This window comes from Oenanthe melanoleuca, chromosome 26, assembly GCF_029582105.1.
Source record: "Oenanthe melanoleuca isolate GR-GAL-2019-014 chromosome 26, OMel1.0, whole genome shotgun sequence".
NCBI classification, from domain to species: domain Eukaryota; kingdom Metazoa; phylum Chordata; class Aves; order Passeriformes; family Muscicapidae; genus Oenanthe; species Oenanthe melanoleuca.
In genome coordinates this window covers 5088897-5116234 of record NC_079359.1, presented here as the reverse complement: position 1 = coordinate 5116234, position 27338 = coordinate 5088897, and the positions used below count along the sequence as shown (strand labels likewise).

General features: G+C 44.1%; 1 protein-coding gene across 2 annotated transcripts in view; it reads right to left on the bottom strand.

Moving 5' to 3' along the window:
- Window positions 1-27338, bottom strand: part of KDM5B (lysine demethylase 5B) — a 54959-nt gene that overhangs the window by 11285 nt on the left and 16336 nt on the right. Inside the window, exons 5-19 of one of the 2 annotated variants that reach the window (XM_056511342.1) lie at window positions 22389-22523; window positions 19154-19244; window positions 17916-18019; window positions 16356-16514; window positions 15694-15813; window positions 15082-15240; window positions 14461-14642; window positions 11586-11748; window positions 10479-10598; window positions 8692-8886; window positions 7974-8155; window positions 7118-7242; window positions 6648-6798; window positions 2611-2725; window positions 21-376 (exon numbers count right to left, since the gene is read on the bottom strand). In XM_056511342.1, coding sequence (XP_056367317.1) covers window positions 21-376; window positions 2611-2725; window positions 6648-6798; window positions 7118-7242; window positions 7974-8155; window positions 8692-8886; window positions 10479-10598; window positions 11586-11748; window positions 14461-14642; window positions 15082-15240; window positions 15694-15813; window positions 16356-16514; window positions 17916-18019; window positions 19154-19244; window positions 22389-22523 — 2357 coding nt within the window. Of the gene's footprint in view, window positions 1-20; window positions 377-2610; window positions 2726-6647; window positions 6799-7117; window positions 7243-7973; window positions 8156-8691; window positions 8887-10478; window positions 10599-11585; window positions 11749-14460; window positions 14643-15081; window positions 15241-15693; window positions 15814-16355; window positions 16515-17915; window positions 18020-19150; window positions 19245-22388; window positions 22524-27338 lie in introns of both variants that reach the window. The other variant, XM_056511341.1, reaches the window with a different exon arrangement.

Below are 27338 nucleotides of genomic sequence, written 5' to 3'. Positions count from 1 at the left end.
GCACTAAGACCTCGCTCTACCTGGCCTTTATCAGGTTCCTGGCCTTGTCATCCCAGTGCTCGGACACGGTGAGGAGCTCCTGCAGCTTGGCCATGGCCTTCTCCACGGCGGGGCAGGGCGCGAGCCCCACGCCCGAGTCGATGAGGCGCCTCATGTGGTCCAGGGTGAGGGCGCCGCGCTCGGAGCAGCCCAGCTGCGCGTCCTGCAGCCAGCGCGCCTGCTCCAGCCGCGTGCGCAGCTGCGCCAGCTGCGGCAGCTCCACGTCAAAGTCAAAGCTGACGTCCAGCAGCTCCTGCAGCTCCGCGGCGCTCGGCGTCTCCTCGGAAAGGAGCTTTTGGCTTTGCTGCTGGAAAGCTTCCACACGGTCAAGGAGATCCTGAAATGCACAAATGCAACGATCAATCAGATGGATTCCAAAGGGTTAACGAAGGGAGTGCAGGCTCCTGGCAAACCCCCTGCTGCAATGCACAGTGCCCACGGCAAATCAGCCCCAGGGCTGAAACACCTCAACAGTGTCTTCAACACACAGAGCCACCAGCACCTCCTCACATGCAACACGGCACGAGCTTGGGTATCCCAGAACAGGCAACCCAGTTCCAGAGTGTGGAGACCCAGCTCCCGAGTAGAACAAGTCCTGGGCCCTGCAGCCTTTCAGTCACTCCCACTCTGTTCCACTGTTGGCCTCTCCACCCTAACCCCACCCTTGTGTCTCCTGATAATTGGTCCCTAAGGATTTCCCTGCCTGCTCATCCCATGTACTAAACCTGGGCCCTCACAAGAGCCTTTCCCTTTGCTCCCTGAACCTTGGACAATGCATGCATGGCTGAAATAAACATCTCTGTAAAACCCTCACAAAGGCCTTTCCTGCTTCTTTACTCATCCTCACCCCAAGCAACATCTAAATGCAACACCAGAGGTGTCAGAAAGAGCACTCAGAGGAACAGAAGGGATGTAAAGGGAAATTGAGTGTACCATGGGTGCTGCTGTTTGGCTTTGTTTGGGAATGGTTCAGGCAGCTGAGGAACAGCAAGGTGAGGATTGTGAAGGCTTCACAAAACACTGGGAAGGGCACAGAGGTTCTGGGGTTCATTTCTGCTGTTCTGCTTTTGAGCTGCACCCCACAGTTCCAGTGAGCCACGGCATTTTACACTCATGCAGGGCAACACCTTCTTTCTCTCCATGTACTCTGCAGCTCATTACCCCAAAAGGTATTTCTGGGGCTATTTGCATTTTCCCCAGGATAAAGGGACAGTAATTCAGAGCAATCCCACAGTGAAGGTTGGGATTATTCTGTATGGAGCAACCTGTCCAGCACTCCCAGTACTGCCTGAAGTTCTGTTCCTGCAGGAAGTTCTTCTCTCACAGCTGACACCTTGGCATTTTGCCAGTGAGGCTGTTTCCCAGGGTGGGCAACCTCCCCCAACATTGAATAAAACATTTTTTAGAGATAGACTGAATTGTGAACCCATCTCCAGTAACGTTGGTCATTTATATTAACAGCCAAATTTGCACAATGACATGTAATTGAGGCTTGTTGAGAATGATACAAAGCAACACTCAGACCATATGTGTTTATTATTTCCCTGTTCAGGAATGCCAGATGGAGAGGAACTGTTTGCATGTCTGGCATTTCCAAATTTCTGCTTTTCAACCAGCAAGAAAACTTCACAGCTTCAGTGCTATAAACAAATAACTGTAAATAGGACTGCATCAAATCTGATCCACACACTGCAGGGCAGATAAAGATTCCAAAGCAGCAGTTGAACTGGTTTATTCCCAGTCATTTACATGGCACCATCTGGTGTCTCAGTGTTGGGTGGATACTTGAGGGACAGTTCAAGAGCTGGACACAGCATTTCCTGGTTTCAAGTGTCACAAATGTGCAAAGCCCTTCTCCTTTAAGACAGGAATTGCAGCTGCACAGACTTCTTTTTTTAAATTTCCCCTCAGTGTGATATAGAACATTTTGGCAAATTTCAAAACAAGATTCTGAATTACTTTCAGTTTGCCTGAGGCCTCATCATCTGGGGAGCACAGAACCAGCACAGCTGCTGGTTGTGGGATTCACAGTGATCTGACTCCTACCAGCAGCAGGTTCTTGGTTAGAGAGGATCTGGCCAGCCTAGGCTGGGTTTGGCTGGAGTTACCTGTGGGGTTTCCTGGAATGTGAGTTAAAAGGACAAACAGGGGTCTAATTACAAGACTGAGAAAGCTGATTCTGGATTAACAAAGAAGGAAAGTGGTAAGAATGAGAGAGCTGTCCCTCAGAGCACTGGGAAGTTTGAATGTTCTCAGATTAACGTGTAAGAGCAGAGCAGTTAACTGACCCCAAACTTCTAACCTGTAGTTACCCAAGTCATCCTGCCCCTTCTCCTACAATCCTTCATACAACACAAATGGTTTGATTTGCCTGTGCAGTATAAACTCTGCTGACCATGAACAGCAGCTGGTCAGAGCCCCTTTCCTCAGCATCCCACGTGCACAAGTCACCCCAGCTGCCAGTCCCCAGGTGTAATTCCTGGAGCAAACAGCGAGATAGGAGATGAAGGCAGTGCAAACCCACCCCTCTGTAAATGCTCCTGCTCCCTTCCCAGGGCTTGCCCAGGTTACCTTCAGCAGGGGTGTCTGGCTGAGCACACAGGGCAGGGCATAGAGCTGCCTGACAAACAGCCTCAGCTCGTTCACTGTCAGCTGGTTCTGGCACTTCCCTCCTCCGGAGCGGTACCTGCAACGACAGCATCCAGCCTTCTGCTCAGCTCTGGCCAAAAGGAACACCAGAACACCAACTTCCAGGCCAGGCTGGACAGGGCTTGGAGCAGCCTGCTCTAGTGGAAGGTGTCCTGCAGGGAGTGGAACAAGATGAGCTTTAAGGTCCCTTCCCAACTAAATCATTCTGTGATTTTTTGATTCCCTGACATCTGCTTATGATTGCGTGTCAGCTAGGCCTTCTTCAGGAACAGCAGAATATGCACAGGCATCCAAGCAGGGCTCACACACGTGGGAAACCTCAGCCTGCCACTGCAGAATGAGCTATTGTTGAAACATTCATATTAAACAGGATTCTGGAACAACCACTCAGCCTTGGAAGGGCACTGGTTATTATGGAATAAAATTAAGCTTTTTTTTCCAGAACACAAAGCAACTGTGGATAAACTATTCAGTTATGTTGCAGTAGCTATTGTAGTCAGCTCTGCCCATGCCTACACCAAAAGAGAACAAATCCCAGTTCTGAATGGGTTTTATATTGACAGGTTGTGTAGGCACTTCTGAAAAATCCTCCCTACACTGAAATCAGCATTTTTATTTTTATCTAAAAGCTTTGCACCAAATGAGTGGCTTATAAGTGTTAACAAATTGCCCAATATTAAAAGCCTGTCTAAACTCAAGCCAGTATTAATGAGGTTTGAGAACCCTGAACAGAAAAGGAAAGAGATCCCTTACAATGCTGGCTCCAATTGAATCCACAGTGTGTTATTTATATAAAAGAGGAGAACAGCCCAGCAGGATATGCCAGCATGACTGGAATGTGAACACTATAAAATAAATTTTAATTTACCATTCTGTGTTAAAAATAGCTATTTTTAATGGATACACAGGATCACATTGGGAGCTCCAAACCCCACAGTCAGCTGAACAATAAAATTAATTCAAAGCCTCAGGTACAACACAGGTTTCTTTACAGGTTGCTTTGTTCTACTGGTTTTTGAGTAAGCTCCACAGTGTCTTCCAAGGAAAAGCACAAGTTTTTAAATACATAAATATTTATATACATATACATAGACATATCTAAATGGCAAAGCTGCCACAAGATGTTTTTGAAAACCAGAAATGACATAAGCCTAAGAAAAACCATCAACAGAAGCCAAAACCATGCCCACCCAGGGTTATTAACCACAAAGGTCTCCAAGCACAAATTCTCAGAGACTCTCAGGAGCAAAACAGGTTTCAGGAGACCTAGAGAAGGAAAGGGATAGACAGGAAAAATATGGCAGCAGGGCAGGAACACTGCTGCCTTCCAGTGCCAGGGGAACAAGGGCCACTCTGTGCTCCAGCCCCACTCAGAGGTTCACAGAGCCAGCATCTGGGAGGGTTTAATCCCTCAGCACCAAGAGAACCAGAGGAAACAGGGATGTGCAACCCATCTGCATCTCTTCAGGTACTGCTGAGGAGCTGGTGAGCAGGGGTCACAGGATTTACTATGATTTATTACCTTCTGGCCTGGTCTTCTCCCCATGAACTGCTGTGTTTACTGTACTGGAGGAGATCCCCCAGGGTCACTGACTGCTGTGACTGACAGGGACCACCTTCCTACAGGAGACAAATCTCCTGCATGACTCTTTCAAACTTCAGATCAGACCAAAATTCTCAGTCCACAAGAGAAAGTTTGCCAAAAGCACACACCACATTTTAGGCAGAATCCACAATCCTTCCTAACCAACACCTGGCACTGGGCATGATGAAGGCTGTCAAGTATCCTGCAGATATGACCTTCAGGCACATGAATCTGCATGTGATGTAACATGTGTTAAGACTTTAAGTAGATAATTCTCTTCTTTATATCTTTATTCAAAAGTTGTGAGCATTCCCCACTTCAACCTTATAAGAAAAAAAATAATAATCAAGTAACACGGGCTTTAAAACTCCTAAAAATTATGAAGACATGAAACTGGACTTTTCCCAGAAACATGCCAAAAAAGCTTGAAGAAGAAACTGTTAGAGAAAGACTAAATCCTCTTCTAGAGCAAAAAGGAATCTCAATGCAAGCACTGCCTTGACACTGTGTACAGCAGCAGCACAGGGTTAATTACTCATCAGTCTGGGATGCTGCAGGAGCTGGCAGGCCCAGCTGTGAGGAAGGCTGAGAGCCTCTCATGGTGACAAAAGAACAGACTCAGTCAGGGAGATGAAGATAAAAATTGCTCCCAGTTCTTCCCAGGCCAAAGTCAGGGACACATTCAGTGCAGGAAGGACCCATCTGGCACAGAGAAGCTGAGGAGGGCCTGGCTGCTGCTCCCAGCTCAGCACTGGGTGACCTGAACAAGCACCAGGGATGAGAGAACACAGATGATGCCAGAAGAAGAAATGGCTCAACACCAATGAAGGAGGAGATCAGAAATGGACAAGTCCTTTGATGATGGTGCCTCAAATCTCCAGGTTGGAAGTTCCCTATCTGGCAGAAGTCATGCCTGTGGGAGTGCTCAATTTCTCATTCCCCACTGCAGTATTTCTACATTGCTGTGACAGAGGCCTCATCCTCCTGTGCAAGACAGCAAAAGTGAATTTTTATCAAGTTCCTACTACAAATGCTTACAGAGGGAACACCAGGAAGGAAGACAGGAAGGTCTAAGTGTGACAGCTGAACATTCTACCCCCAAAGTCCTTCCAAGGCAGCCTTCTAAGCACAGTGAGAGTGCAGGAGTGATGAGCTCCACAACCCCTGCTTAGGCAGTGCCATGCAGGAACCACACCTGCATTTCTACCAGTGCAAAAGGCAACTGCTCCAATAAACACCACACTGTTCAAAGCAGCAGAAATGGGTGAAAATTCTCCAAATGGGACAAAAGAGAAACAATTTTTTCTGAAGTACTTCACACTTAAGATTGATGGACATGAGCCATACTGTTGTCCACATACATAAACCCAACCTTTTTTCAGAAACCACCATCCTGTGAGGCTCAGTGTGCCCATGGTGAGTCTGGGTGCCCTGATCAACGGCTTTAAGCTGAAGGAGGGCAGGATTAGATGGGAAACTGGGAGGGAATTGCACCCTGTGAGGGTGGGGAGGCCCTGGCACAGGGTGCCCAGAGAAGCTGGGGCTGCCCCATCCCTGGAAGTGTCCAAGGCCAGACTGGACAGGGCCAGAAGCAGCCTGGGATAGTGGAAGGTGTCCCTGCCCATGGGAAGGGGGTGGAACTGGATGAGTTTTAAGGTCCCTTCCAACCCACATCAGTCTGAGACCTATGGGTGAAGAATGATACAACAGAAGATGGTAATCTGTGAATTGTGAGAGAAAGGCTTTTACATCAATATAGGCACAACTAGACTTGTGCAATGAGGAGAACTGGCCTTAGCCTTCTGTTCTGGCTCTTTTCAGCTACTTTCACACATGGAGTGCCAGCAGGACCAGGCAGGCAGTTCACAAAGAACACTGCCCTACTTCAAATCTCTTGAGAACATAACCTGTCTAAAAGATTTAATGTAAAGAGCAGGTCATTTTCAGAGGTCTTGTACAACATTCCCACCAGCAGCAGCTCAGGAAGTTAAGGCACTTTGTTTTTCCACAACACAGAGGGCAATGAATAAAACCACACCTGCACTATGGACAGATTTACAGTGCCCACAGCACAAAGGCAAGGGGACTCTATCTTGCTGAGTGTTACTTTGCCTGGAAATACCACACCATTTTTTCTTTCCAGGGAAGACTGGAATGAATTTACAGACTAACTGTCAAACACAAAGAAAGAAGAGATTTGAAAACTCAGGATGTTTAACTTATTGCATGTAGTAAAGCTGAATCTCCCTGTCAAAGATGGCTCTGCTGAGGAGACAGATTCTTGTAAGTCTTGCAGAGCCCCGGCATCCATCACTGGCCACTGACATCCACCTCTGGTGCCCCATTTTTGCTGCAGACATGGAGTGGCACTTACCTGGTCTGTCTCTTGCCATTCAGCAGCTGCTGGGCCACCGAGGCACATTTGTCTGCGTCCTGCGTCACCAGCCGGAGGTGCCGCAGCAGGTCGTTGTCTGGGAACTTTTTCATTTCTGATTCTTCTATCAAAGCCTTAAAACTGATGAGACCTGTAGGTAAAGACATTAAGTTAAGAAGTTTCCCTTTGTGATGGATTTTCTGGGGTGCTTAGAAACACAACACATTAAATGTATTTCTTCTTCTACTTCAGTTACACTTTGTGTCAAAGTGATTTACAGTCTTGTCACACAGAGAAAGCTTAGCACCGTTTCTGGGACTGTAACAGCTAAAACATTTACTCAGAAACATGAAGTGATAAATGATTTCATTTGATTGTCACATAAGGAAAAAGTGACTACAATTCAGAAACTAAAAACTGAAAAACTAGTCCATTTAAATGATGTCTACAGGCAGTAGGTAAATCCTCACTTTTTTTGTTGTTGATCTTTGCCTCCAGGGCCTCGCTGACGTTGGAAGCCCACTCGTTGTAGGACTCGGCGCGCATCTTGAGCGCGTCCATCATGGGGTACAGCTCCTCCAGGGTGTAGCGGTACCTGCGGGCAGCACACCACTCAATCCTCCAGCAGCCCTGCAGCAGCAGGGGGGTGCAAGGAGGGGCACCAAGGTGAGGAGCCAGGCTGGATGGGGCTTGGAGCAACCTGGACTGCTGCAAGGTGTCCCAGCCCATGGTATGGATGGAATGAGATGAGCTTTAAGGTCCCTTCTGACCGAACCATTTGGTAATTCTAAGCTATATTGGTCCATACAACAGAGAAATAAGCTTCTCTGCATTCAGGGTTACACAATGAAGACCTTACAACCATACAATTTTGAGATAATTTCAATGTTCCAATTGCTTCAAAAAGCAATTTCTACAGAACAATTAAGGAATTGTGACACTGTCTTAAAGCAAGCTACATTCATATAGGACAGAAGATGCACTAAACAGCACAGGAAAGTTAACAACGGAAGGAAAGCTCCAAAAGTAAAACAATACTTCTTGGCAATGACTGGATCTAAGGGACAATGACCTGGTTGCTACAAATAAAAATGCAAACCAACTTAGCCAGCAATTTTTGCCATTATAGAGCAAGAAGAGCTGAATGCTGAAGAAGCTTTGTGTGTGAGCACAAAACAGTCCCATTGTTGTGGGGGCACTGGATTTGCAAAGGACTGAAACAGAAACAGAGACCAGCCCCACTGGCAGCAGAGACTACCAAACCACAGTATCTACACAGACAACACTATCTCTACATCATGCTGTTAGTTACTACCTCAAGCTTACCCCAGTTTGTATTTGTAGGTGGGGCAGGAGCAGAGGTCCTCAATGTGGTACAAGCACACCAGCAGCCCAGGTTTGCAGGGACAATAAACTGCTGACATGAAGCAGGTGGTTTTACACTTCAGGCACTGCCGCTCGTCATCAGGGAACAGCTCAAACGTCACCCTCTCCGAGTCAGTCACTCCCTGCAAGAGCATCACAAAGCCTATTGAAGAAGCGACTTACAAAAAGGAGGCTATTCCAAGCTAAAACATCAGAAGGTATTTAGCAAAAGAATAATGAAGTTTAGGTATAAGATATTCAACCTAGGTCAACAGAAATCTTGGTTAATGAAAAAATCAGCTTTTCTGATGAAATGACAGGAAGTACAAATATTACCTTAAAAGTGACATTCTGAACAACATTAAAGGGCAAGTACTAAAATAAGGTGCATGATCAATAATTCTTTACCCAGGTGGGCCTCTGAAATCCACAATGTAGAAAGGGATGAGGTACCTTTAAGCCTCTGACACCCCAGTACAAGAACCAGCACGTTGTCACATCACTGTTTCAGCTGTTACTTCAGTCATCATAATGAATTCCATCCCTCCAAGTGTTCAAGGCCAGGTTAGGGCTGGGAAAAACCTGGTCTAGTGGAAATTGTCCCTGCCCATGGCAGGGGACAGAACGAGATGACCTTTAACGTCCCTTCCCACCCAAATCATTATTTCCTACAACTCACCAGCTTATCAACCTTCTCACGCAACCTCTTCTCCTCTTCAATCATAATAGCCATGTCTTTCTGCACTGTAGATGCCACCACAACGTCCAGCACATCTGCTTTGGAAGCCATTTTGCAGATCATCTCGTCGTGGGAGAAGACGCAGTAGCGGTGGAGCAGGCGGTAATGCTCCACGCACTGCCGGCCCAGGGGCAGCTGTGGGGCAGAGGTGGCATCAGGGGTGAAGAGACAGCAGGTACTCACTGTGTGCTACCAACACAAATACTGCCAGCAACAACAGTCACACTTCAGAGTGTAAAACTAGAGAAATCAAGCTGTGCACAGCAGGAATGCTGATGGCTCTTCCCCAGGGGACTCAATGGGTATGAGCTGTGTAGCTGAGGGAGGTGCCCTCTTGTAGAGGTTGTAGTTAAGGGCTACTAAATCACTAAACCAAGTGGGCTCAGGAAGATCCAAGATAAAAATGCACTGAGGCTGAGGAAACATCAGAAGGACAAGTACATGAGGCTGGCCTGTTTCCACCACTCGAGGGATGCCCCATCCCAGGCAGGTGCAGGGCACCCCGGGCCCTCTCCCTGCTGACATGAACTGTGCTGCAGCATGACAAACTGCTGGCTCAGGGAGCACTGATCTCCCTAACTGGCTGCAGGCAGAGCACACAGCTCATCCTGAGCTGGGCAGGTCACTCAGCTCTATTTTAAAGCCAGGTAGACAGGAATGTTCAGAGTACAGTAAAGTTATGTGCTGGGTCCAGTGTGAAACTCATGGAAGGACAAGAGGAAAAACAAAACCAAACCAATTGACACATAAGCACAGTCAAGAGCAGAAAGCTTTCTTGCAATATTAGTCATCTCTCTCTTCTAAGTAATATTTTTTACACCTAGCAATGTTTTAGTTGGGCTACACTTCCAAATAGCCAAGACCTTTTGAGGGGGAAAAAATTCACAAGAGAAGTAGTTTGAAATATAGGAAGCTTCAAAGAGTCTTTGTAACATCAGACAGCATGTGTGTCTGAGTCATTTGCTGTGAAGGTAAAATTACCTGTTACTTGGGAGCAACTGTCCTTCATTTGTGTTTATTTTTAAAATGACAAAGATCTTACTCAATAACTCTAATCTAGTAACTGTAGTGTGTGCCCATCTCTGCTGGTTCAATGAGCTGAGAGAAGCTTATTGAGGATGATGCACTCCTCAGTAAACCTTCCATTTGAACTTGAGAACTTTCTGCTCTCTTCTCACCTCTGCTACCTAAGAGGATGCTCTCACATGAGATACAATTCCTATTTTTTTTCCCACAAAAGGACTATCAATGTCTTTAACTGTTACTAATGTGCTACATAAATAATTTGACTTCATCAGAGAAGCTAAAACAGAAAAGATATCCAAGTTGGATTTGGTTTCCAGCTGCAGAAAGCAACTCTTAGAGAATTCCCAGTGCAATAAACTGAGAAATTTCATTCCAGCTTTTGATTTGAGATGGAATTTGGGGACACAAAAATGAGCAAACTCTAGTAGCACTAGACCTCCAGGCATGCACAGGACTGTGCTTCCCTCCTGCTGCAAAGGCTACATCAGCCCTGATACATAATTCCAAACCAAATCTTCAGAACCAGACGAAGCCCACAGTTCAGTGCATGACAAACCACTGCAGCAAATATCATGCTGCCAGTAACAGGCTCCTTCTGATCTGTGGCCTAGATTTGTGCATCAGCAATAAATCAGAGCTGTACACCAGCTAGGAACAGCTTTGGAACTGCTCACTTAGGGAAAAACTGGTTTGGAACATACCCAGTCTACGGTGCAGAAGTTGACAGCTTCAGCAAAGTTGAAGCCCTGGTTGAAGCCACTGTGGTAAGCTCTGGGAAAGGTGATCACAAACTCCCCAGCACACTGGTTGGTTCTGTACACCTGGGGGGACAGACAGGCCAGTGTCAGATCACACCCAAACACAGCTGAGGGCTGCAAGGAGAACAGGGATTTCCAACTCACAGTAACTTCTGTGAGCACTTCAGAGAGTTTTAAACCCTAAGCCCAAGAATTACAACTGGCAGCTGATAAAGTGTAAAACTGTAAAACCCCAGAAAGCCAAGGGTTCCACTCAGCCACACCCCACTCTGAACAGTTCTAGGTTGGCTGCCTGGGCCTTGTGCTCCTCACACCTCAGGGTCAGGGTCAACACAGATCCAGCTCTCTCCAATGTGCAGCTGAAGGGGAAGAGAAATTTGGAACTTTAACATTCATATTATTGTTCATCTAACACTGTTGGGGCTATACAATCAGCATGAAAGCAGACAGGTCTTCCTGCATCTTTCCATTTTGGAGGCTATCATAGGAGACACCACAAATTTAGCTTCTTTTTCCAGATTTTCCTTTTAAGTCCCAAGGTCAGCTCATCAAAAGCCAATTAAGTTGTAAAGGGACATAATTCCCATGAATAATCTAGTATGGAATAAGATGAAATCTGATGAAAAAATGTTTTTTAAATACCTAAGGACTTATCCAGGAAAAAATAAGAGAATGTGGATGACAAATAAAGGAAGAATGGGATTTGGGCCCTTGACAGAAACTCTATGCCAAAACAACTGTCTGATTGAACAGACATACAAGAGCTCCTGCCATTGTTCCAAAGGTAAAGCCTAAACCTTCCAGCTGAGACCAGAAATAGTAATATCCAAGATGGATCTCCAGAGAAGAATCTGCCAGTTAATTCCAATGGCAACAATTCCATTGCCCATCTGTTCACACTGGCACATTATAGTGGCTAAGGAAGATGCAACACACAAGGAAACCACAACACCACCTCTGTAATAAAAGTGGCTTCAATTATCAGCTTTAAGTAGTGTTCCAATCAAAGAGGGTTGGGTTGGGGGAGTAGCACAGGAGTCTGACACATACAGGCACCCCGTGGGCCATCAAAGTGTTCGGGTTCATTATGGTGACAAGTTGGTGCAAGAGATCTGGCTGGGACTCAAATAGCTCTGGAGCAAGTTTCTTCATTACATCCTCCAGCTGCTCAGCTGCGTACCCTGGGGCTCCATACCACGTTTTAGGCTCCCCCCTGCAAGATTATTAAAAAAAGTTAAATATAAGCAAACTTTAAGTTACATTTTTTAGTCTTCTGCTTTAAAATACACCATGTCAAAGGAAGGGCATATCACCAGGAAGGAATGCAAAGGTTCTGTACCTTCCTGAATCTTCATACTTTACACAGGTCCCTCCTCTTCTCCAGACCTGTTTTTAGTTGCCTGCACTTCTGCAGGCACTTCAAATATTGTGGGGGAGGGAGAAAAGGTCTGAAGAAATCCTCAATGAAGTTCTGCTGATTCCAGCACAACTTCAAAACATAAGCTGTTTGTCTTTTCCCATGAACACAAACTCCCTCTTGGGTTCAACAACCAAAGCCAGTTCCTTCTGTCTTATGAATAACTGCCATAAAAGCAACACATAGGAAGTAGAAATCAAACTTCCAAATTATGCAAGACTTCAAGGGAAAAAAAATTCCATATCCAGAGTAGGAACAAAGAACTTTCAGCACCACCTTTACCTGATGCAAGGCAGCTGAGAGAATTAAGGGGATGCAGATGTGCTCCAGCAGACAGTGTTTCAAGCTTACACTGACACTGGCTCACTGCAGCACTGAGACAAAAATGCCTCCAGGGCCTCAGAAAGAATCAACTTAGAAAAGGTATTTAGAAAGGAAAACAGACAAATCACCTTATTCCAAGACTTCTGAAGAGTTGGCAGACTAAAACTGACCCAACAGTGCTCTTTTCTTCCATCAATCATGGAGCAATTGGGAGGATTCCAAAAAAAGAGAGTGAAGTGTGAATCCAGAGGTCCTATCTCTCACCCCTAGGAACTCATTCCTGTACTCACACAGCCCCAGTGTCAGGAGAAGAGGACAGCCAGCAGGATGGGCTGGGGAGGGGCAGGTACACACAAGTATCACAAGGAGTTGTTCCAGAGTATAAATGACTGCAGCCTTGGACCTGGCCACCATCCTGGGACAACTGGAAGACCAGCCACAGATGCAACTAAAAATCATCCATCCTGTGTCTGGACTGAGCTAGTCAAGAGTTCTGCTCCCTGACAGATGCCACCACTGAGGAATGGGTGACTTGAACTTGAACTGTGCTAAACTTAGAGCAAGATTCTGGAACTGGGGTCTCTGGATCTCAGTGGAACAAATACCAGACAGTTCCAAGGCAGGTGTTGAGATGCCAGCAGCCTGAGGGAGCAGCAATGGAGGGCACAGGTCTTTCTGCTCTGCTTCCTGACTGCTCCACATCCCTGCCTGTACAAATATTAGCTGCAATGATGGCAATTCTTCTTCTGTCCAGGACTGACATCTTATTTATTTCCAAGTATCTTTAGAAACAAAGGTTTGGGTTTTTTTCCCCTTTTACCATTTCTAGAACTAACACAGGACTCAGAGTTCTGTAGGAGGACTACTGTCTCCAGCCCTGGGAAGCTCTGCTGCTGCAGCCTGGGTCACTACCCTGCACCAGCCAGGACACAGGCTCCTCCAAGGCACATGGGAATGCTGAAGATGGACATGCCATCCCTAGGGCTCTCCCAAGAACTTTTTACAGTCTTTGACTTAGAGCTTGGACCACTGTCTCTGCAGCTTTAACCTCAACAGCACGTTGCCCTCCAACACAGACTTAAACCTCTGCATTGAAGTGAAATAAAGAAGAATATCTGCAAATGAAAGCCCATCAAAGACTTTCCCACTGCAGGATAAATAAATTGAAAGCAGGTGTCTGGGTGTATCTTGTGTATGCACAAGTACACCTGTGCACTGACACACCTTTCTGGCCTCCTGCAGACAATAATGCAATTGGGGTCATACAATGGAGGACAGAAAGCCATTGTAAGAACAGTGAGGGAAACACTCCTAGAAGGAATGAAATTTGTGCTGCAATCTCCTCTCCCACCCACAGTTTTCAGTCTGACTGAAGATTTAGACAAAGAGGAAAAAAAAGCAGTAACACATGACAAGAAAGATCATTTTCACCATGTAATACAGTCACTCCTTTGCTCTCTCTCACTCAAACATTTGTTTTTGTAACAGTAAGCATCATGAAATCAGGTGAATTAAGTCACTGGCTCTAGGGCTGCACTGCAGAAGCTGCTATTTCAAGGAGCAGCAACTGAAAAAAGGACTCACTGAACAGCAGCTGGGATGTGGTTTTACCATTCTGCTTGAATACTCATATGAACCAGGAAAGACAAAGAGCTTGACAGGTTTCAGGAAGAGTGACAACCATAATCCAGACTCTAGAAAAGCTGTTGTAAGGTGAGAAGTTCAAGGAGTTCAGTCTATTTAGAATATCAAAGAGGTAGCAAAGATCTATCCTGATTACAGCTGACAAGTGTTGGCTTGATGAGACGGTTTATGACAGCATGATCCATCTAACAGACAAAACGTGCCAGAACTGAGTTGCTAGCTGAAGTTGGATGATTTTTAAAAGAAAACTCACATGGTTTTTAGTTTACATTGAGTATAATAAAACATTTGATGGAGTATCTGCTGCATCTCTCATGGATTTTTTTAAAACTGGGAATGGATGTCTCTTTCCAAAATATGACCTCTTGTCCAAAAATAAATCAATGTAGGAATTCCACTGTCAGATTTGACCCTGCTGCAACAGAACAGCAATGGTTACTCTGGCTGAGCTCTGTGAATCTGATTTTAGGCCACTAATTAAGGAGAATAGGGAAGGAAAGGGAGATTGTTTCCTAGACTGGGTTTATTCCTCAAACTCACCAATGCAGATAGTTAATGGAATAGCTCCAATGGTCTTCTATATGCCAACAAAATGAGGAAAAGCACATTCCTACATACAGCCAGGGCAACTTCATCCCACAGATGTCTGCAGTGATGTGAGCAAGCACAGACTGCTCCATCACAGGCATGTTGTTTAAATTCCAGCCACTGTCAAGGTATTCCTGAAAATTGAACAGAACAGTCACTGGTTTATACAACAGGAAGTGAAAACCTAAGAAGGTAAAATTGTTCAAGAGCAATAGAAGAAAAGCACTTTTCCCAACTGAGTAATATAAGAAACAGGTCAATGACTCAAAGACTAAATCCTCCATTGTCTTTGCCTCTTTCACAACCCCTGACCTGCTTTGTTAAAATGAGACCTTTTTATTTGGTTTTATTTGGTTTGGAAATTATCTATTAACCACTAGAGTAAAGCTAGGAATAGCTGATCACAACAAATTTTATTTATTCAAAACCCAGTGCAGTTCTCCTCTTCAAATACTCTGCCAGAACACAGAACAAACACTTTGCAACCCAGTTCCATTATTGTGCTTTAAACCAAGGAGAGTTATTCAATTAAAAACTGCAATAAAAATCTTCACAGTGAACTTAAAGACCTACCTCTTCTTCTGGTCTAACTTTAAACTTCCCACCTCTAACTGGGAAGCCACTGCCAAACTCCTTCGAAGCAATGTCAGCTCCATATTCCACTGTCACATCCTCTTCAATGGTACTGACAAGTCTCCAAAATTCTTTTTCAACCAGCTCAGTGGGGACCATCTAGGTATGAGAAGAAAAGGAGTATGTACTGAGGAATCAGTAGATAAGAAGCATGTGCACCTCAGCTGTCTCAGGGAGAAACCTCCATTAGCTTGAAGCTTTTCCCCACTTTAAAATGGTTTCAACAAGAGAAAAACCACTGCAGCAGAGATGTGGTTCCAGGAGATGCTGCTGCCCTGATCTCTCAGGAGTGGCTGACAGTCACTGTTCCCTTCCCTACAGACACTTCTTCTGAAGTGGAGAAAAAAACACAAAAAACACAAGCAGCTGGTGGAACAGGAAACCACGGCACCAGCAAGAACCAGGATTTGCTGATGTAAATGAGAACCTCTGATTTGGGATTTCATCCCATTCAAAACCAGAATCCCTCCCTTCCCCCCTCCCAGAGTTACCTATTTTAGCTAACCACACTGAATGAACTGTGCACAACATGAGGACAAAGCAGGAACATACATGTACTGGCATGTTAAAATAGTCTGACTTGAAGGCATCAGCCATCTCCCCAAAGGTGCGGAGGGTGTAGTCTCGTGCTGCTTGTTCAAACCCAAAGGCTTCTTGAGGCTTGTTACACTCCTGCAAGTGGAAAGGTAATTGTTTCTGTAACATTAACACAACACTGTGCTCAGATGTACACAAATGGGCTCCTGGAACAGCTTCAGAGCAGTAAGAAGGAAGGACACCACTGAAATGAAAACACTCTCAAAGGGCAGAGTCAGAACAAGAAACTGCGTGGTTCACCAAATCACAATATTTTTTTATAAATCTGCATAAACATTGATGAATTAATATGCCTAATTTCTCCTTACTCTAGCAGGGCTAAGCAGGATAAGATCCATAAGTCACTGCACTGAAGCACCCAGTGAGACTCCAATTTTAAGGTGTCAGTCAAAATCCAAAATGTTCTTCAAAAGCACATCAATTTTTGGCTCAAAACAGTAAGTGTTACCTTTGCAATATGAAGCATTTCCAGTCTTCATTTTAGCTTTACCTTTATTACCTTGTTTGCACAACCTTAAATAACAACAAATTGTATTTTCTATTCGCGTGATCAGTTTAAAAAACCCACAAAATACAAATTAGCCTTTGGCCTAACTGCAGTGATTTGTCAAGATTACCTGAGCCAGACACTGAGGACACCTCCAATCCCCTTTGGGAACATCATGGAGGGGTGGAATTAAGCAGAAGGTGTGGTAACTGTCATCACAGCCGTCACACAGCAGGAGTCTGTCCTCATCATTGCCACTGCCACACAGGAGACACACATACAGATCCACCTGCAACACAGAATTCCACAGTAGGAATGAATGGGAGAGCTGAAGGTAACTCAGGGTGAAAGCAGTTTGGTAGCTCCCATCTGTGACACTTCCCAAAGCTTATTCTTACTTTATTTCTGCAATGCAAATGAGACAAACACACCCTGAGTATTCTTTAAATAACTCCCTCTGTAATTTAAGAAAAGACCACAAGAGCTACAAGCCCTTCTGTGCATTTTTTTTCCCCAAATGCCAGAAGACTTGACCAAGTGCCAGGAGAGTTCACATCAGCAGCACTGTGGCCTTGGCAGGTACAACCCAATACCTGGGGCTGGGCAGGAATAACCCATCACCTGCTGGGGACTCACAAACCCTTTCCCCATGTGCAGCCTCAGGTGTTTCATTCCCCTCTGAGACCAATTGCATTGGAAGACAGAAATCTGGAGAGAAAGGGGTTCCTGCTGCTGGGGATGTTCCTTATTACCCCCAGAGAAGGCACCAACCTCCCAGCAGAGCTTTGGGCAGAGGGGCAGCTCCTAATTCAGATAGAGCAGCTGCCAAGCCCCGAGGAACAGGCAGAGGCACTGCAACCTGGGATGGGCTCTGTGCTACCTGTCCTACACCCAACTCTCACCAACAATAGAACAAACACAGCAGAGTCATGAGCACAGGCAGAACCTCCTGCCTTATGTTGTTAAAAAAAGCAGCAGCATCTCCTGCTCCTCCCCACAAGGTATTTTCATTTGGGGGGTGAGGGTGTCAGGCTTCTGGTATTTGCACTCTTCATTCTCAGGTACCAGCTACAGGTGTGGAGTGAATGAGAACATCAGGAGGGACCCAACTTGTGGCAAGGGCAGAAAGAATCCAGTATTATCTTCCCAAAAGTGAGACAGCTACTACTGCCTTCAGGTGAGGGTTTTGGGAGATGGTTGGTGGTGTGTGGAAAGCTGGAGCAGGAACAGGCTTGTTTTTTGAGGAATTTGAACAACAAAGCTTCTAATTTAGTTCTGAAATTGTGGAACTGGGGGCAGGAATGTGAAGTGCCATGTGCCACAGCCTGCACAGAGCTCCCCTGAGGTTACAGAGCAGTGGGGAGGGATCAGGTCACACCAGAACCACTTCCACTGGACTATGCTTCCAAAATGCTTATTTTGAGACTGCACTTTGGAGACAGAAAACAAGTTACTGTAGTTACAGATAATGAAACTTAACCATCCTGTCACTTCCAGCTTTGTGAAGCAGGAAGCTTTGGCAATGCTGATATTCCAGCAGGCACAAACACTGCTGTGCTTCAGTCTGGGGCTCCAGGAAAAAGGCAAGAGTCCTCTGTGTGACCAAGTGACAGCAGGTTTTACTACACACCCAGAGAAACCCAGAAATGCCTGCAAAACCTGCAGCTGCAGGAAGGCAGGGGGTACTCACAGCATTGGTAGGTTTTTTAGATCTGACTTTGGATTTGTCCTTCTCTGGCTCCCCAGGAAGTTCTTTCTTCTCAGGGAGTTTCACCACACTGCGCATTTCCTTGTCTGGGCAAAGAAAAAAAAAACAAAGAGATTACAAAATGTTTCTATGATTAGCATTCTTTGTTATTATTTGTTTTATCTGTTGCTTGTTAGACTGCATCATACCAAGGTATTTGCTGACTTGTTATCCCCCCTACACCTGTTTCAGTCAGCACAGGGCAAGACTTGAACTCCTGCAATGCCTCCAGAAGCCAGTGCTACCCAAAAATCCCAGCACATCTCACCAGCACTGCCCACAGCTTCTCAGTACTTTATATTCCATATCAATTAATTTTAATTGAATTATGAGCAGGTTTATAAGCTAGAGTTTTCTCTCCATGTGGTGTTAAAGAATGTTGTCAAGAGCTTTTTCCTTCTGTTTTTGGGGAGGGAGGTTAGTGTTTAGAGACTCCTTGAAGAAAAATCATCAAATTACAAAACACCATAATCTAAACAAATTATTAAAAAAAAGATTTTGAATGAACAAATGAGATTGACAGTTTGCTCAGGTAATTTCAACTATTGCTGTAAATGGTTCTTGTATTTATTTGGCTAAATTATTTATCAACAAGCTTATTCTTCTGTTTGATAGCATTAAATATTGTTTCTCAGTCTCAAATAATTATTTCTTAAGGAGAGAACAGACTCAGGACTGCTGACAGCAGCAATTTAATCATATTATGGGAACTTTATCATTAAGCTCAAAACATATTATCTTTTGCTTTCATGAGTTTAATTTCCTTATTTTAAGTCCAAATTCTTTCCTAAAAGTGTCTGATATCTGATATCTTCTTAAAAGAGTTTCTTCTATGTAAAGCTCATGGACTGATGTTATTAAAATACAAAACAAAAACATGGCTCCAATCTCATTTCTGATTGTTCCAGAAGAGACCCCCAAGTTTGAAGAAGTGTAAGTAATTTTCCAATGAAAATATCATCTTCAAGAAAACTCAACCACTTACAAGAAAAAATACCACAAAAATACTTCAAACCAATAAAAGACCTTTTTGTCAAAAAATCCTACTTTAAAATAACTGAAAGTTGATTTTTTTTAATAAAATACTTTGAATATGTCCAATTGCTGATTTTAGCTCTGGTCTTAAAACACATTTGTGCAAAGTAACAGAAATTGCATTCATGCTGTGTTTCACTCACCACCTTCACTCTTTGGAGGGGCACAGCCCATTCTGCGTCTCAGATTGTGAGTTCTGGCTTCTGGAGGATCAGTCTCACTTTTAACATTGGTTGCCTTTAAAAAGGAAAAAACAAACAATCAAACAAGGTAAAACTCCTCAGTAACATCCTTAGCTGGAAGGTTCTGGTTTGCACTTGTGTTTGGGAAGATGCTCACTGCCAGCTGATCTGGCTGCTTGCCCAAGCACAGAGAGATGAATTTGGAATCTCCAGCTGGCTGTGGGAAAGGCTGGCTCTGTGAATCCAACTAAACATTTTCTAAGGTCCCTTCCAATGCAAACTGTTGGTGTGAGACACAAACACTGAGGTACCCTGAGGGCTTGAGACTTAAAACCTTCCTTGTTCCAGGAAAAAGGCAGACAGGTGAGAGTCAGAGAGAAACTCTGAGGACTTCAATTAAACACAGAACCATTTGATACTTATAAACCACTCAATCTAAACAGACACCTGGAGCTCTGAAATACTTGTCTTCAATTATTTACAATGAGTTCAGAGAGAAATAATGCAGGCAACAACATGGAAGATTTGAAAACAAATCCTCCAAAATGTCCACGCCAATAATGATACCAGGATTTGGACTTGCCTTCAGTGGGACCCATTAAGAAGCAAAGAACAAGGAACTCTGGGCTTTCACAGATTTTCTGGTACTCCTGAGGAGCAGAACATTGCTCCTCAGGAGCAATGGAACTTTCAACACAGAATAATGCTCTTCCATTTAAAACTTAAGAGTTTTGAGTGTTACAAGAGGTTTCTCCAACACTACTTTTTAAGGAAATGAGGTTAAGCAACAAGTGAGTTAGTCTCAGCCACTCTCTGAAACCCAGAAGATGGGATGTGTGGCCCAGGTCTAATGCAGGACTGGAACATCCCCAGGTACTCCAAGGGGTGGGAACTGTTGTTCAGTCTATGTTTTTTTTTTTGTTTTTTGCAGAGCTGGTTTTGACATTATTTTCTAACCACTTTCTGTATTTTCTTTGCCCAAATGTCTCCATCAGACCAGGGAGAGGTCTCATTGCTTAAGATATGCACCAACAGAAGTTGTTCATTGTATGCAGCAGTTCTGCCTCAGGGCCAGTGTGCCCTGAACCTCAAGAGCAGGGACAGACCCCCAACTTCTGCATCTTCAGCTCCTCTGAGCTGTGCCTTTTTTGCTTCAGCTGATACTGATCTTCACAAGAGCAGCTCTTGGTTTGGCCTGACCCTTTTACCACATCTCACTTTTATCTCCCCTGCATTGTCCCTGGTCTTTCACACTGAACTGTTCTACATCAAGCACCTAAAGCCTTTGCATTTCAAAACCAGCCTAGACAGTGTCATTGCCTTTTTCCTTTCTCATGATGAACATTCTCTCCTGTTTATTCACCAGGTAGGAAAGAGCAAGGTAAAACCACACCTCTCACAACTGCAAACCAACCCTTATCCTACAGGCCACAATAACTTACAGTACTTCCTGTGGTTCACTTCTGCTAAATGTTTATGGTCAGCCTTTGAAAAGCAGGAAACACCAAACTGGCAAACATGAGAATGAATTTCACAGTTTAAGACCCTGACAAATTGTTGTGTATCTCATTAGAGCAAAAAATTGAGACTAAACATTACTCTTTTGCAACCAGGTCAGTGAAAATGCCAACTGCTTGGAGCTTCAATGTTAAATAAAATGGATGTAATCACCTTCTCTGACTGCACTGACATGGAACAGCAAAATTCACATTAACAAATCTTAACTTTGGGAAATTACTGTCTTAAAACACCACAGCTCCTGGCTAAGCCAGCCAGTCCTTGTTGCTGAATTCAGCTTTAGTGCTGTGTGTCCCAGTCATGTTCTTAATTACGGGTTTTCCTTCCACAAAAATGAGGTATACAACATCAGTGGTGCTTGGGGCAAGAGCTGAGAGGGCAGCCTTGCCTTTTGGCTAAGGATAAGTAGTTGGTTTTCCCCAAAATGATAAAAATGTGCTCTCTCAGTCAGTGCCATCTGATACCACTGCCAGAGAAACAGTTGGAATTTTAGTGTATATTTGTCCTGCTGTCAATTCTTAAGGGATCCATGAAAACATGTATCCTCCAACCACAGGCAGATACTTCAAATGGAAAATTTCAGCTCAAACTACTCAAGTTTGCTCAGAATTATAAATCCACTTGTAACCAGGTATTTGAGTGGAAAAGCTTTAGAAACCCTTAATTGTAACTCATTAACCAAGGATAATTAGAGGCAGAATTTGCAACAGCTAAGCTGTATTATTGGTACTAATAAAGACCAAAACCAGAACAATGGGAGTTAATAAGAGTCTGAAACAAACTGTGACCTTCCTAACTCATGATGTCACCATTAATCAGACCCTCTCCTGGGAATATCCTCCCCTACTCTTCATCTGCTCAAACAAAAGAAATAGGAACTCTCTGGAGATAGGATCATCAGGCTGGAAAGGCTGGAGCCAAAGTATTACTGTTTTCCAGCAACAAAGGAGACACATGATCTCCTACAATATGTCTTCACAGAAGATACTGAGATATAACCAGTACATTTTGTGCTTATCCAAATAATTATTATTGCTTAAGGACATGTAAGATTGTACAAAACTACACTGACTTGATGGTATACATTTTTTCCCTATATTGCATGGGTAAATTAATACAAATTAATAGAACTCAAGTGTGAAAAATTAATCACAACAACACTAACATTATAACCAAAATCTTCCCCTCTCTAATAGCTGACTTCAACTCATGAGAGATGTGCAGAAACCTCCCAGTACATTTAGAGAGTAAGTGCTGCTCACTGACAGAGGAACAACAGATCAAAGCTGCTTCCCTTCCAGGATTTGTCACCTGTATTTTAATCCAGGAGCCCCACAGTATGTACATCATGCTGAAAGAATAACTACTGCACACCCTGAGCAACACAGAGCTGCCAGAGCTCCAAACAGCACTAACACACTTGGTAAAGGATCAGCCACTTCTTACACATGTTTTATGATTTATAAAGGTTTATGTCCCCCTGACACAGTGAAGCAGCTGTTCCTATACAGATACACACACACACACACTGACACACACACACACAGACACACACACACACACACACACTGACACTCACACACACACACTGACACACACACTGACACAGACACACACACACACACACACACACACACTGACACACACACTCACGGGCTCCCTGCTGCCCTGGCAGCCTCACCTCGGGGCTCAGGCGCTTGGCGCGCCGCGCGGGCGGGCAGCTCTCGGACGGCGCCACCGACTGTCGCTGCGGGATGTCGTGGGGCTTGTACTCCTTGTCCTTCGTGTCACTGCTCAGATCTGGCTTCTGCAAGCACTAAAGACACAATTGGATTACTTCATTTCTACCTCCCCTTGCAATGCAAACCATGTAGAACAATTTCCTGGCTCGTGGAAAGAACACAGACAGGGATCCTAATAAACAGCATGTATGACAATGGTAACATTGCCTATCCAAACAAGGCACATCATCACTTCTTCTTATCAGTTTAATGGCTGCAATAGCCATAATAATAGATCTTAAATAGACCCAAAGTCATCCTTTAAATGTTAATGGGCACCAAACATTTCTCTGTGTGGAATACCAAGCTCAACTCTTCTGGCAGATGGGGCCTTTGCAGACTGTCACCAGCACTCTGGAACTGCTGAAGCGTCCTAAGGCTGAGTGGTTGTGATGCCAACATACAGAGCAATATAAAAGTAAATTACAACCTATCAAACATCCCTGTCCTAACTGAAATACAGCTCTGTACTACCACATTGCAGGAGCTCCCTTCTTTCCATGTTCTGGAGAAGACAACTGCTGCTTCAATTAAGGGCAGAAGGGAAAAGATGCAAGAAGAGTTTTAGTTCTTTCAAACTGCTGAATGAACACATTTAGTTGCTGAAAACTGTGCATACCTCTGGCAAGAAACAGAATAATTAATGACAATTCCCTGTTTGTGAAGCCACACAACACTCAGTAACTGCAGACAAAATATAACAGTTTTTAATGAGTAAACAAATCCTACAGAAAGAAAAAATCTCATGTTGCCAGGAAGTAATTCATGAAATTGCTGGATCCACATTTCTCCAGTTTTGTTAGTCTGTTCCCATCACAAGCATTTACTCAGCAAGAGAGAGCAGTAAAGGACAGAGAGAACCACTGCAGTGGTGTGAGGATGATGATGATCTATAGACAGCACAGAAAACAGACTTTCAGAAACAAATGACAGCCAGAAGGGGGGAGGGAAAAGGAGGAAAAAGTGTTTAGAAGAGAAGTCTAGGCTGAAAAATGATGTATTTAACAAAAAAGTAGTATCAGTCAAGGGCAGCAGAATGTCATTAACATCACCCACTGACAGCCTGTGACACTGACCAAAGAAACAACAAACCAACCAAAAACCCACCCCCAAAACCTCCAATCATAAAAACAAACAAAAAAATCACAAACCCCACAAAAAAAGGATCACTCTTCCTTGAAAAACACCAGAAGACATTTCCTAAATAATGATGTTTCACCACCTATTTAAGCACAAACATTTCCCAGTGTCTCTCTAACCCAAGGCAAAGGCAGTGGTGTGGAATGGCTGCTAATTCCCAACCTCAGGTGTAACAAGAGAACACCCAGAATTGTTAAGAGCTAAGGATGAGAATTCCTCTGTACCTTCCTCACTCCTCTGCTGACAATCACCTGTCTCCACCAAGGACACAGCTGCCATCTCCCCAGTCCTCCCCTCTTCCCACCCAGGCTTTGGTGAGGTTGAACTTCTATCAACCATTCCCCAGAGCTCATCTCACACACTCTGACCATGACCTTGTTATATTCCAAGATGGTTGCTCACATGATCCTTGAGCCTCAGTGGTTGCAGAGAGCCAGTTAAAACCCATCAGCTGAAGGCACAAAGAGCAGCTTTTTTAGCAGACAAAGGACAAAGCAGGAATGGTCACAAGACCTTCAGGAAGTTAAAAGACTGGAGGAGGAAAGGGATACAAATCATCTTCCCCAGGTTTAGCCATTTGTTAGTAGTAATTAAACTGGTAGTAATTTACACAAAAGCCAATCAGTCAGGCTCCCTGTACTTGCAGAACACAACTGGTTTACACATCCATGGAGGGTAAAACCCAGCAAACTCCAGAGATGCTCATTTTTCCCCAGGAACAATGAAGGTGCCAGAGAACATTCTCACACTAAAACATCTTTATCAGAGGCACACACATACAATCTTTAGAAATATGAATCCCACTACAGCCACTAAAGCTTTAGTTTGGAAAAGAGACCAGATGCACAATTACTGAGCCAGCTGGATTCACTGAAAAGTAAGAAAGAAGTAAGACCACCTGAGGCCCCCAAAATGTAGCTGCACTTTAAATCATGAAACATCTGGGCAGTGCACACAGAAGAGGTACTGGAAGGTTCTGGATACTCAGGTCATGCAGGGGACACTTTCCCCTCGGGGCATTCAGTGTGACTCTCTGGGCTGACACACAGGTACTACAGTGGGAATGAGAGGTACAGGTGACAGGAACCAGCACCAACAGGTTCACTGCAGCTACTCTGGAGACACCCAAGGCCTGTGTAGTCCAATTTCAAAATAAGAGGAAAATAAATACCCCCTGTGGAGAGCTGCTTTGGGTATTAGAAACTGGATGGTTGAAGGAATTTTTTGCTGTTGGACTGAACATGAGCTTTAATGAAAACATGCTATTCCACTCTGAACATATTCAAAGTTTCATTATTTCAGCATGTAGATAGAAATATCTCCAGCTGGAATATCTGTCAAAATAACTCCTGAAGCCATTTTAACATGTATTGAAGCTACACACAGTTAATGTTATATACAGATCCAGATGAGATTAAATTTATGGCACAGTCATTAGAGGAAACTACATAATTTCATATATTTGGCTTTTTTCAGGAAAGAAGGCATCCAATATTTCAAGTGTTACCAAATAAGAAAAAAAAAATAAAAAAATCAAAAGACTGAATACAAGCACTAATCTTGTTTGATCACCAGAGCTCTGTGAAGAGCTTCTCTCAACAGGCTGTTGAAGGAGGAGGCACAACCCCAACTGATAGTGTCACATTTAACAGCCACACCTTCTCAAAAACTCAGCTCAGGTGCTTAGATTCCCAGGAAAACACTGAACAGACACACAGGAATGGACACCTACACAAGAAGCATCTGGGCAAGCACCACTTAATAAGAACACGTGAAAGGAAGCCAAAAAGAATCTCATTTGAGATGATATTCAAAAAAGGTATGGTAAAACAAACTCACTTGAAAGACAACACTGTCAGGAAAAAAAAAATCAAATCAGAGTGAAAGGGGGGCTAAACCCAAATTATTTCTGTGAATTCTCTCAGGTCATTAAAAAATCTGCAGCTGCCACTTATAGGAGGGGAATATTATAACTGCCTGGGGAGGGAAGGAGCTAAAAAAAATAAGTTAACCTTACATGTATCACTTGTGTAGAACTGCCTCCACATCGGTTTGGACAGATGTCAAGTGTCCATTGCAAGACAGAGCTTGAAACGTCATTTAAAAAGAAGCATGTCCTCATCTAAGGAGGTTTTTCCTCTTCTAATAGGGTTTAATACTGAGCAAACCATGAAATAAGTATTAACTGTGTGACAGACACTCAGGAAATTTCCATTCCCAGGATGGTATTATATTCACTGTTTTACTTTTAATTAGACCTTTTCCCTGTGCAATGGCACCTCAAAAACACAGCAGCAGACAGGTGTAACAAACACACCAGCTCAAGAAAAACTCCAAAGAGAAATCACAGTATTCAGACCTAATACAAATGCCAAGTTTGTAATTAAAAGCCTTTAGAAAATGGTGCTGCTTTCCATTACTTAACATGAATGTTTAAGGGAAGCCAAAATATTTTTGATCCAACAGTTTCCTTAGCACGAAGATTTTTATCTTCAACCCTATTTTGTTCTTATCCTGTTTGCAAAAGACCCCTTCTTCTGAACAGCCAGCAGAATTTAGGTATTCTTCACCAAGAAGTGATTGTCACTGCCTAAATAACAAGTTTAATTCTACCCTCTCTGGACTTACATCAAATCCCTTCCTCATTCTGGTAGCTTTGTGTAAATACCTGTGTTGATTTCTGTACACAGATCTTGCTTGTAACAGGATTAGGGCATTTATTGCTTAAAAAAGGTCAGCACTCCTGTCTCTGAAAGATCATCACGGAAAGAGCATTTCAAAGAAATAAAAATGGATGTTGGCAACTGCAAGCAATTTTGGTTTTCCAAATAAATGACTGCTGCTCTAAAAGAACAGACCTATTTCTCATTAGAGATTACGAGGCCTCCACTCTCAATCAACCCTGAATTTCGGTTTAATGGCCAAATCAAAGATTGATGACTAGGAAGGATGAAGATTTAAGCTTGGAAAAATCCCAAGTTATGCTGTTAACATCACTACAACAGCCAGAAAGTTTTCTGCTACTTTATTCCCCTTAGTGAACGTGCCACAACACTGCCATGGCTTGGCACAGTCCTTCAGTCACCCCAGGCATGTGACACAGGCCCCCAGCACTTCTTGTGGCAGAGAGATGGGCCTGGTAATGTTCCATGAATTAGCAGTACCTGGCCTTACAGAACTCATTGCAGGAATGTCCCTTGTCATGAGGCTTCTGTAAACTGCAGAGAGAAAATCCCTACAGATACTGTTCAAAAAAGGAATCAGAGGTTACCTGGAAGACTAATGCTAAAAACTTCACTCCTAATGAAAAGTTTGCCCATGGCTTTCTGAACTGCTGACCATGGCATCTGGTCATCTGCATGACAGCAAGCATGAAGTGCAGCTTCACAACCATTCCAGAAATGCAAAGAACCCTGACAGACTGGCTGCTGGGTGAGCTGGGCAGTGTTTCAGCACAGACTGGCTGCTGGGTGAGCTGGGCAGTGCTCTCAGCACAGACTGGCTGCTGGGTGAGCTGGGCAGTGCTCTCAGCACAGACTGGCTGCTGGGTGAGCTGGGCAGTGTTTCAGCACAGACTGGCTGCTGGGTGAGCTGGGCAGTGCTCTCAGCACAGACTGGCTGCTGGGTGAGCTGGGCAGTGCTCTCAGCACAGACTGGCTGCTGGGTGAGCTGGGCAGTGCTCTCAGCACAGACTGGCTGCTGGGTGAGCT